At 32.1% G+C, this 12,441-nt stretch overlaps 1 protein-coding gene across 6 annotated transcripts in view; it reads left to right on the top strand.

The window, feature by feature from the left end:
* Myo9a (myosin IXA) overlaps positions 1-12,441 on the top strand; it is a 259,456-nt gene that overhangs the window by 157,419 nt on the left and 89,596 nt on the right. For all 6 annotated transcript variants that reach the window (XM_071608439.1, XM_071608438.1, XM_071608436.1 and 3 more), the window contains exons 19-23: positions 2,599-2,721; positions 6,978-7,058; positions 9,874-9,984; positions 10,649-10,771; positions 12,167-12,316. In XM_071608439.1, the coding sequence (XP_071464540.1) occupies positions 2,599-2,721; positions 6,978-7,058; positions 9,874-9,984; positions 10,649-10,771; positions 12,167-12,316 (588 nt within the window). The remainder of the gene's footprint in view (positions 1-2,598; positions 2,722-6,977; positions 7,059-9,873; positions 9,985-10,648; positions 10,772-12,166; positions 12,317-12,441) is intronic.

Raw genomic sequence — 12,441 nt, 5'->3', positions numbered from 1 at the left:
GATCTATGGCCCTTTTTCTTTTGTCATTTTAATAAATCTTAGTAACATTTGAGTTAATTACTCTTTAATATCCTAGGAATCTATACTTATATGCAGTGTTTCTCTACTAGTCAGAATGACAGCTGCTGTGTAGTAATCACTGTGACTATTTGGTGATTTGTCAGGTTATTGTGAGTTTTATGAGCAGAGGTCTGATCCTTAGTTGCTGAGGAAAAAATTTTGAAAATTCACTAGTAGGTAACCATTTGTTAAATTATTTAAAATTAGTTTATAATTTTGAATACCTACTACATACCAGTTGAGTATAGAGTATTTGGGAAATACAGTGAGAGGCCTTGTTTGCTCAAAGCTTTTGTTCTGGAGAAGAAAAAGACAATATACAAAAATATAAATGGAAAGATAAATTAGATAGTTTGATATTATTTACAGTGAGGAAAATTAAATGACATAATTGACAGAGGTAGGCAACTGTTTTGATTCTTAAGTGAAAACATCCTGAGAAAATTATATTTAAATTGAAAGCCAAGTAAAAACTAAGCCTTGTGAATGGTCTGGCTGTATAGTACTCCAAGCAGATGAACAGGTTGGAAAGACTCCAGGGCAGGAATTAATGTGTATTTAAAAAATATTTTTACAAAAAACTCTTTTAACAGGGAGGAAGGGGAGTGGAGGAAGTATGGGTGGAAAAGATTTTGGAATGAGATGGACATAATTATCCTAGGTACAGTATGACTGCACATGGTGCGATGCTACACTATGTACAATCAGAAAAATAAAAAGTTCTGCTGCAGTTGTGTACAATGAGTCAAAATGCATTCTGCTGTCATATATACCTAATTAAAATAAGGATTAAAAAATTATTTAAGATATTGTCTTAGTTATTTTATGTAGTCTACATGTATTTTTTATACAATGACAAACACAGCAATTATGTATGCTATATTATTAATATTATAACAATTATAACTTTAAATATAGATTTTTAGATTATAAAAGTGAAAATTTATTTCTAAGGCCATTTTCTTTTTCTTCCCCCTCCCTAAGTAGTGTTTTGTTTTGTTTTGTTTTCTCTCTCTTTTTTTGATGTTGGTGGGGATCAAAACACATAATTGCTAGGCAAGTATTCTACCAATGAGCTATATCTACAGCCCCTTCCACAGTATTTTAAATTCGCAGGGGATCATTTTAGGCTTCATTACTGATTTGTTTTTATTTAAGGATAACTTGTGTATTATTCTAGTTGAATCTTGACCAGTATATAAAATTGTTTTTTTTTTTTTGTGAATATGCAGTGGATTTTCTTATGAGAATTAAAGATGCAAGTAAAATTAAAACCCTCCAAAGTTTATCACATATGCCATTTTATACATATATTGTTACTTTACATGACTTTTATTTATTTATTTTGTTGGCTATACTTTGTGTGCTACCATTGAGCTACATTCCCAGCTCTTTACATAACTTTTTTTTTTAAATGTTAGTAATGATTGCAAATATTTTTCCATGTCAGCAAATACAGGTTTGTATCACCTTTATGTGCACTATAATATTTGCTTATGTGAATGAAACATACTTTATTTAAATCATATGTCTTTTCATAATTTTTCACTATGTTTTGAAGTACATTGCCTTAGAAATCTTGTTTGATAAGCAACCCGGAAGGGAAGTTGCTTATCAGGAAGGTTTTACTAATTAATATTCTCAATGACTGTGTCTGTCTGCCTATTTCCCATTTATTTGAATATAAGTGAGACTGAATAATTGTCTTTGTGTTACTTGACATTTTTATTTCATTTGAAATTTGCCTATTTAGGTCTTTTCATTTTTGTGTGTGTCATGTATGTGACACAAAAACTTTTAAAAATTTAAAAGTTCTTTATATATATGGATAATAAGCCTTTGACACTTGTTGGAAATAATGTTAATTCAAGTTGTTTAAAATGTGTGCTGTCTTTTTTCTACTTGAGAGTTTCAATATTTTGATGTTTATATTGTCAAAATTTGCATTTTATCAATTTGCCATGTTTTCATTCAATCTTGTGATTTTCATAAAATAAGATCTTTACTACTTTTTAATTGATCTAGGAGATCAGAAACCTTGCCAGCACACCTGTTGCTTCTAGGCACACACCGCCTATGGAATTTGGAAGAAGCTCTTAACAACTGTTCTAGGGATAAACTGTGATTATAATAATTGTAGTGATAGTACAGATGTCCTTTTCTATATTTCTGGGACTTCAGAAAATTAAAGTTATCTTTTATGTGCTTTTTTGCCAGCAGAAATAGATTTAGTAGCCAGAGTCTCTGCTTCAGTTGTATCTTCCCAGTCTCACATGTGGATATTTGATTGACAAACTTAAATCATATCCAGAACTCTAGATATAGTAGAGTCTGGAGATTTTTGTTGTTTAATTTTTAGGTTCTTAACTTTTGGAGGAAGGAAAATGAAATAGATATTAAATATCAAATTTCCAATTTTATCACAGTCATGAGGTACGATGAATGATTGTATGGATAGGAAATTAGGAAAACTCTCTGAGCATTTTTTTTTATTCTTAGATTAATATGGAGAATTTATTTTTTGCCCCTCTTTTTCAGCACTTGCTGGAGGTAAATTCTTTGAAGCATCTAACAAGATTGACCCTACAGGATCGCATAACTAAGTCTCTTCTTCATTTGCACAAGAAGAAAAAGCCTCCCAGCATCAGTGCCCAGTTTCAGGTTATTTCCAATTTTACTTATCTCTATAGTACTACAGACAAATTGTGGGTTGGAAGGGTATTTCATTTTAGATAATTCTGTCTGTAGTCAAACTTTTCTGTATCCTGTGAAGGGATCACTTGCTTTCTTTTTTAAATAGAAAAAGAGAATAATACCAAGGAGCCAAATAACTTACTGTGTGCTAGTAAGCTTAAATAAAAAGCAATGGTTATAATGAAACAGCTGCAAGAATTTTTTAAAAAGATCCTTTATTTGTAATCATATGCATTAGTGTCATTTAGTTGTGAAGCAACTAAAGTGTTACTTGAGCAGGCCTTGGTGCTGTCTACAAACTGTAGAGTCTAGTTCTTTGTAGATTTAGAAAAACAAAGATAAATGGGTTATAGCATCCCCACCCCACCCCCCAAAAAAAATAGTCAAGTGGTAAACACTGCTGTGAGATGGTATCAGAATTTATTAATGTATAACATAAATAGGAGCATAATCAGACTTGGTACAATTGTTTGGTCATTAGCACTCTTCCCCCTGATTAGCACATCAACATGAGAAGCCAAATTTTGATCTAAAGGCAATTTTGGTAAGGGAACATTAATACCATGATTGTACAGTATAAAATCATTGTACTGCTAAGTATCCTTGGATATAAATATCATTCTTTTTTTTTTTTTTTTTTGGTTAAATGAATGACCACAGTTGTTGTTTTTAACTTTATTTTTTTCATTTATTTACTTTTTTTTTTATGTGATGTTGAGGATTGAACCCAATGCCTCATACATGCTAAGCAAGTGCTCTACCACTGAACCACAACCCCAGCTTATAAATATCATTCTTACACCAAAGAGCAACTATGAAAAAATTATACTCATAATCCTATCTTGTCCTTCACTCCCTCTTTCAGAAATTTCAGATATTCTCAACTTATATTCATTTATATTTAATTTTTGCAGAAGGATCATCTTTAATACTTCTAATACATTGTCAAATTATAATAAAAGTAGTTAATTTTTGATTATTTGGAAAATATAAATTAGTAAAACCAAATGAAAATCCTCTACTATCAAGAGTACTTTATTTTTCAGGATGTTTACTAAATATTTACACATATTCTTTTATCTGATTTACACATATGCATTATTCCACCAATATGTGAGTTAAATACTATTGTTCTTATCATATAGGTGAGGAAACTAAGTAAAAGGTTAGGAAATGTCACATGGTATAGATGGATGGTATACCAACATTTACGTGAATGTTTATTTTCCTCAAAATGAAATCTTAGAACTCATGAAGGCTTAACTGATACAGGAATTGCTCTTCTGCTATAAAAACCAGAATACTGGAAAAGAAATATGAATCAAATGTTTTCAGATATTCGGTAATAAGCATTGCAGGATTGAGTCTTTCAAAAAGGAAAAGAAGTGAAGAAAGCCTCAGATAAATGTCTAAAGGCAGTTTGCTAAAACTCAGAGAAAACCAAAGCAGATAAATGTTTAGTAATCTTGCTAACAGAGGTAGATGCAGCTGGAATTTGTGAGGCAGTATAGTGGAAAGAGGAAGCTTTATGGAAGAAAGCTATACATCTGCTAAGGGGTCTCCTTGAATCTATGTCTGATTGCTGATCTATGCATGTGTAGGTTAAAACTTGCTGAGACTGAGGAAAGAATCACCAGAATCCTGTAAACGTAGTATTTATAAAAAACTAGAGGAATAGTTATATTCCCATCAACCTGAGTAGAATGACCTGTTGGTAATGGTTCAGAAGACCACAGTTTAGTAATAGGACTGAAATAGTCTCAGTGTAAAGATTGCCTACCTTCACAAAGCTTAAAAGCAAGTCTTTTTTTTTTTTTAACCCCACCTTTGTGGTACTAGGGATTGAACCCAGAGCCTTGCATATGGTAGGCAAGTGCTTTACTACTGAGTTTCATGTACCCCCGCCCCTTTTTAAATTTTGTTTTGATGCAGAGTCTCCCTGAGTCATCCAGGTTGACATCAAACTTGAAATCCTCCTGCCTCAGTTTCCAGAATAGCTAGGAATACAGGCATGCACCATCATTCTTCGCTAAAAACAAATTTTGGAAGAATCAAACTAAATAACTTAGTGGCATGCCAGGAATAATATCTGTCATTTAAAGAAGTACAACAGATTCAACAATGTAAAACACAAGTGTAGGAGCCAATGAGAAATTGCTAGGCATGCAGAGTCAAGAAAATAGTAATCCTTAACAAGGGGCAGGTGAGGGGGATTACAGAAGTGACCCAAAAATAATAGGCATGGTGTGAATAGTAGATAAGAATTTCAAAATAGTATTATAGATCTTTTAAATATGCTCATAGATGTAATGAGAAAAATGAATTTGATGAGAAAAATGGAAGATACCTCTTTTGGAGTGTATGACAGTCTCTGCTCATTCTGCACACTGCTTTAGGAGAGGAAGCCGCCATTATCTTTTCTTCTTTCCCACTTCCCTGTTGCAATCAATAAAGACCATTCATATGTTAAAGAAGAGAAATAAAAAGACTCCAAATGAAACTTTTTTTTTTGAGAAGGATCTTGCTAAGTTGCTGGAGCTGGCTTTGAACTTGCAATCCTCCTGCCTCAGCCTCTCAAGCTGCTAGGATTACAGGCATATACCACCACACCCAGCCTAAATGGAACTTTTAAAGAATAAAAATGTAATGTCAGTCAATAAAAAATAAACTAGATTGGATTATCATTTTATTAAATAGTTCAGAAGTAGTAAATTTAAGTCATTTAATTTTTAAGATAAAGTTAAAAAAAAAAGATGGGTGGGTAAAGAAAATAGCATCAATCACTTGTGGGATCGTAATTCTTACCTATATTCTGATCACTTCAGAGAATCACAGTAAGTAAACAATTAAGGAGTATTTCAGGGCTGGGGATGTGGCTCAAGCGGTAGCGCGCTTGCCTGGCATGCGTGCGGCCCGGGTTCGATCCTCAGCATCACATACAAACAAAGATGTGTCCGCCGAAAACTGAAAAATAAATATTAAAAAAAAAAAAGTATTTCAAAGACTTGAGCAGCACTCTTCACCTTCTTGATTTCAGCTAACTACAGAGTATTCATTCATGTAAGTGCCCATGGAACACTTGTCAGTGTAGGTCATGAATTAAGATAGGAAAAAAACCTTAACAAATTTAAGTAGTTAAAATCATAGAAAATGTTTTATTTGACTGTGATGGAATTTAACTAAAAATCAAAGAAAGATAGCAATCACCAAATAGTTGGGAAACAAAGGCCAGACTTCTAAATAATACATGAAACAGAGAGGGAAGAAAAATGAAAAATATTTTAAATGGAATAAAATATCAAAATTTTTGCACTGCAGCTAAGGCAGTACTCCAAGGTTAATTTATAGTGTTGAATGCTTGTATTAGAAAAGGAAATAGGTTTTTTTTTTTTTATAAATCCAGTGTTTTTTTTTTTTTTTTTTTTTTTTTTTTTTTTGTAGTTCTATATGGACAGCGTGCTTTTATTTTATTTGTTTATTTTTATGTGGTGCTGAGGATCAAACCCTCAGCACCGTGCAAGGCAAGCACTCTGTCACTGAGCTACAGCCCCAGCCCAGGAGATAGGTCTTAATTCAATAATCGAAATTTACCATAGAAACATAAGAATAGGTCAAATCCAAAGCACACATAAAGAAGGAAATAATAAAGATAACAGTAGCCTTCACTGAAATTGAACATAGAAAAGAAAAATAATAGAGAAAAATCAGTGAAATTTAAAAATAAAACAAACCCTGTGTTTCTGGTCAGAAAATTGGTAAACCTCTGATCATACTAATTGGAAAAAAAAAAAGAGAAGTTAAAAATTACTATTATCAGGAATGAAATAGAGGACATTACTGCATACTCTGTAGGTATTAAATAAAATTAAAGCAAGGGATTACTACCTTACTTCACAGTCTCCTTAGTGATTTTATAATTCTTTAAGAATGCATGAGTTTTGGGGGGAAAAAAAGAGGGAGGCATGAGTTTGAATAAGATTTTTTAATGAAATGTGAATAGTGAAAAAAGTATTCTATATTTAGATTATTCTTAAAATGCATCCATATCCTTTTTGTCTTTCATTTAACCAGAATGGGAATATACACAATTTGTTTTTCAGAAACAAACCTCTTTCTATGGATGCATAGAAAATTTTTCATATTTTGTCAATATTATTTATATTTATAATTATTTGTTGCCAATTTTTAGTGGGAGAGTATTAATTATATTGTTTTTATTGCAGGCATCCTTAAGCAAGCTAATGGAGACACTTGATCAAGCAGAACCATATTTTGTAAAATGCATTCGCTCTAATGCTGAAAAGGTAAAAATGTTCTATAAATGATTACATAAGCCCAGATTACTTCAAGATTTTAATTCTTTTAAAGAGAATAAATAGGAGGGGCTGTATATAATATTTATGAGGTAATAGTGTTTCATAAATATTTTCTGTGGCTCATCTTCCAGTTTCTACCCTTACTGTATACAAGTTGTTTTCATGGGTTTGATTTACCATCTCCTAGAATTTTAAAAGCAAATACCTCTTGAAATTCCATTAGAAAAAAAGATTTTTCTTTGAAACTTTTGTTACTATAAAGTTTGAGTTTCTATTATATCTCTTTAAAAAATTGTTCAGCAGTTTTCTTGTTTGGAGATTTTTGTCTCTGTAATCTAGGAAAGATACTATAGACATTCTTCATTCCTTTTTGTTTTCTATGTTAGTTTCCTTAGGATTTTTTAAAAAAATTAGATTCTTGTCCCTATAGAGAAGATATCAAGACATTCTTGATTGTTTTCTCCCCCCCCCCTTTGACAGTTCCCTTAACTAGAGCTATTCAAAATGTAGTAAGTGTAAATATAAAATATTTGTCATCTTTATTTATGTTCATCATAGGAAAAAATTAGTTCTTAGCCTAAAGAGCAAAAATACAGTAGGAATTGTGTTCAGCTTTCTTAAGTCAGTTTGCTTGCTTATTTATTTGGTACTAGATATTGAACCCAGTGGTGCTTAACCACTAAGATACAACCCCAGCCCTTTTTATTTCTTATTTTGAGACAGGGCCTCACTGAGTTGCTGGGGATGGCCTTGAATTTATGATCCTCCTGCCTCAGCCTCCCAAGTTTCTGGGATTGTAGGGTGTACACCTGCATGCCTGGCAGCTTTCCTAAATTTTAAGAAGCAATCTGCAACTCTGAATTTTAAAAGCTTTGTGACCTTAGACAAGTGATTTCATTATTCTGTGGCTTAAATGTTTTCATTGGTAGTATATTTATAGGACTAACCTCACAGTGCTCTCTGAGTATATATAATTCCTATCTGTGAAGTGCTTAATTCCTGCCTGTACTAAGTGGTTAATAAATGTTGGCTATTCTTTTATAGCGACCAAATTGGAAACTTTATTTAGGATTAAATATAAGTTTGAGTTCCAATTATTAATAGACCCTGGTATACATAGTTCAATTAATGAAGTATTTCAGGGCACAGAATAAGTACTAAATAAATGTTAACTGCTATTATTATTTGACATAAATTGCTCATTTGTTTTCAGGTGTTTTGTTTCCTTGATAGCTTGTATGCCTCACCTAGTTGCAAGGGAAAATATTTGGGATTGCCTTAGAGGATCACTAAACACAACATTTAGAGAACAGAGAATATATCAGAAGCTCCAAAGAAAGCTTCTTATAAATGTCTAAAAACTTGCCTAGTGAGATATCTAGTAATGATAAGATGTTGAATAGTATCTCCCATTAGTCTCTTACCTATTATTGCTCATACAATTAAGAAATTTATTGTGAGGGGCTTTTAATAATTTTTTTTATTTTCAGTGTTTTATACCAGTATCATCAGCAAGAAGTATTAGGAAATAAATTAGTCTTCACCTTATATTAGAAGAAGAAATCTGTCACCACTCAGTTAACAGGCAACTGAATGGGGTTGGGTCAGTTGGTTTCCTAGTGATATTATAGATAAAATCATAATGAAATACAAAAACATAAGTAACTCTTCAATATGTACATATAGATTTTTCTTTTTTATTATATTTTTTAGTTGTAGATGGACATGATACCTTTATTTTGTTTATTTAGTTTTTTAAAAAAATTTATTGTAACAACAGAATGCATTACAATTCATATTACACACATAGAGCACAATTTTTCATATCTCTGGTTGTATACAAAATAGAGTCACATCCCTTGTGTTCTTCATACATGTTCTTAGGGTAATGATGACCATTGCATTCCACCGTCTTTCTTACCCTTATGCCCCCTCCCTTCCCCTCCCTCCCCTTTTTCCATTTGCTCTATCTAGAGTTCATTTAATCCACCCCACCAGCCACAGCATATTGTGAATCAGCATCCTTAAATCATAGAAATCATGGAGCATTTGTTTTTTGGGGGGATTGGCTAATTTCACTTGGCATTATGTTCTCAAGTTCCATTCATTTACTTGCAAATTCCATGATTTTATTCTCTTTTAATGTTGAATAATATTCTGTTGTATATATATCCACATTTTCTTTATCTATTCATGTACTGAATGGAATCGAGGTTGATTCCACAGTTTAGCTATTGTGAATTGTGCTCCTATAAACATTGATATGGCTGTGTCCCTGTAGTATGCTATTTTTAAGACCTTTGAGTATAGACCTAGGAGTGGGATAGCTGGGTCAAATGGTGGTTCCATTTCCAGTTTTCCAAGAATTCTTCATATTGCTTTCCATAGTTTTTTAATGTGGTGCTGGGGATTGAACCAGTACCTCATGCATTCTAGGCAAGTGCTCTACTACTGAGCCACATTCCCAGCCCCTATAGATTAATCTTGTTACAGATTTTTGTATTAGCTAGACTGAGTCCTGTCTGGGTGATTGCATTCCTATTGAACTTTTAAGGTCTTCTGCTTTCATAACCAGAGATGCCTAGATCTTGGATTCTCTCTTTTCTCTAGGGTTGGACAGTCAGAACATTTCTGAAGCTACTAGCTGGGTGGTGAACTTATCCTGTCACCTTAGCTATATCTTAACCAGACAGTCTCCATTCAATTCCTAGATTTAAAAAAGTTAGATATTTCTGTAAAATGGATAGTAATTTGGAGATATGCTGTTCTGGGTTAACATTGTTTTCTGTTTGTTCTGTTTTAGCTGCCTTTAAGATTCAATGATGCCTTGGTACTTAGACAGCTTCGATATACTGGGATGCTGGAAACAGTTCGAATTCGCCAATCAGGATACAGCTCCAAATATTCTTTCCAGGTTTATGCTACTATAATAATATTTAAATATATATTCACATCAAGTAAATTATTCCCACATATCTTACGTGTTATTTCTTTGGAAGTCACATGTTATTTCCCTCAATTCTCCCTTTCCAGTCTACTTTTAGTATTCAGAATTCAAAAGAGTTAGAGTTATTGCTCTGTTGAATGCTGGCAATCACTTTAAGTTTGTGTTGTAATAGAATCTAGTATTTGCTACTCTCATTTGAACAGAATGTTTGCTGATAATAAATTTACTCTTAACATCTTCTTACTGATATCTTCATACTGTTATCTCTAGTAATTGAAATGGTTCTTCTCTAGTTCAAAGAAAGTTAACTTTTGGTTTCTCTAAAGTTAACTCAGCAGGATTTTCTTCAGTTAGGAAACTATCAATCAACAAAGGTACATATCTATTTCTTTTGTCTTTAATACAACTTTTTTCCAAACAAGATAATTAGCTTCTTCCCTTCTTCTTCCATTTTTGTTTTGATTATGTAGAACTCAATGTTTTACCCCTTTATAATACTTTGAATTAACAAGTGCTTTGGTTTGACCCTGTTTAAAAGAAAAAGAATAATAAAGGAATAATGGGCTAGTTTAGCATCTTTTTTACATATAATTCTCTTGAAATTTTACAACATTTTCTTTCTGCTTTTCAGGACTTTGTGAGCCATTTCCATGTACTTCTTCCCCGAAATACTATTCCATCCAAATTGAACATTCAGGATTTCTTTAGGAAAATAAATCTTAATCCAGATAATTATCAAGTTGGAAAAACCATGGTAAATATAACATGTACAGTGTTTGTCAAAACTGCATTTTTTGTTTTTTAATATCGTTCTTTATTACATTTTTAATATAATTTATATATAAATTTTTATAAAATAGCATATCAGATATTATAGTCTATAGTTTTTAGATAATGAAGTTGGTATTAATGATACAACTTCAAGGCCAATACTATGGTTCTGACTAATTTTAAATGTAAGTTGAACCATCTCTGACTAGACATTCTTCTGTAATCACCAACTTAACTTCCCCAAAGTAACTTTACTATCTTTAATTTATCAACTATTTTCTTTCTTTTTCATCTGTTTTCCAGTTTCTCAGACTAGAAAACATGATACAGTGATCATCTTCGGTTTACCCTTTAATTTAATCCTTTTACAAAGTTCTGGGTTTTTTTTCTTATTTCTTTTTTCCTTACAAATGATTTTCACATCTTTGCCTGTTTCTCCATTCCTACTCTTTCCATCTTTTTGTTCCTTAGTTCTTTTCATCTTCATTGCTTTTACAATAAACAGCTGCTCATCTGCTTCTAGTGTATTCTAGTCATTCCATTTAATTTCTTCTGCCCATAATATAAAAATCACCTTAATATACTTCTTTATGTTGGCGTCTCCTGTTCAGTAATAATCTCCTGATAACCTCCTAATTAAATTTAGACATATTCCTCTCATTTAAGGACCTCTATATTTCAGCTTCATAAAATTTATTATCTTCTTGGATAATACATTGTCTCCTGTGCATGCCTTTATTTCCAACTGCTTGTGTTGTTGAGGTGAGATTTTTCTCTCAATAGCCCTTATTAGTTTACTGTTTCTTCTTTGGGCATATGATATATACCTGCTCTTAAAGGGGGAAATGCAAATCTTATTTCCAAATGAATATGTCTAATTTATCTTTGTATACCTCTGAATCCCTAAAAATTTATTAGTGGAATAAAAGTAAATAGACAGATTAGTAATTTTGAGCAAGAAGACTTTTTTAATGAATGTTGGATTTCAAAGACTAATCATTGGTTTAGTCATGTTATGATCAAGCTTCATGATTTCATAATCTGTTGTTCTTACCTCCCCAACACCCTTGAAAAATATGACAAATTAACAGTACTTTGATTCATTATGACAATAATTTTTTTCAAGCAAAATAGTCTGTCAGTCTTTGGCACTGGAATTTTTGCACACTTGTTCACCTTCCTATTTACTTCCCATATTCTTGTTTTCAATTTTTGAGAATGACTATTCTATCAATTGATAGAAATATTTATTGGTACTTCATTTACATGTCTGCCATTATATTTCTTCTTTTCTGAAAACCTACCACAGAAAGATAATTCATGAAATATTTTTTTCATTTCTTCTTAAGTTGTGTTCCCTATTTTCTTATTCTGATAGGTCTTCCTAAAGGAGCAGGGACGACAGAACTTACAAGATCTGCTTCACCAAGAGGTACTCCGCAGAATCATATTGTTGCAGCGATGGTTCAGGGCCTTGCTGTGTAGGCAGCATTTCCTCCATCTGAAACAGGCATCCATTATTATCCAGGTGGGAAGCAAAGGATTTTCTGCATGAGATTGACAGGTTTATTTTGCTATTTTACTATGAAACATTTAAATAATAATATAAACCTCAGAGATGAGACTATATCCGCCTCATTTTTGAAATATCTA

The sequence above is a fragment of the Marmota flaviventris genome, chromosome 2 (assembly GCF_047511675.1).
Source record: "Marmota flaviventris isolate mMarFla1 chromosome 2, mMarFla1.hap1, whole genome shotgun sequence".
Lineage (NCBI taxonomy): Eukaryota > Metazoa > Chordata > Mammalia > Rodentia > Sciuridae > Marmota > Marmota flaviventris.
Note: the sequence above shows the minus strand (reverse complement) of the source record. Positions and strands in the feature narration are given on the sequence as shown.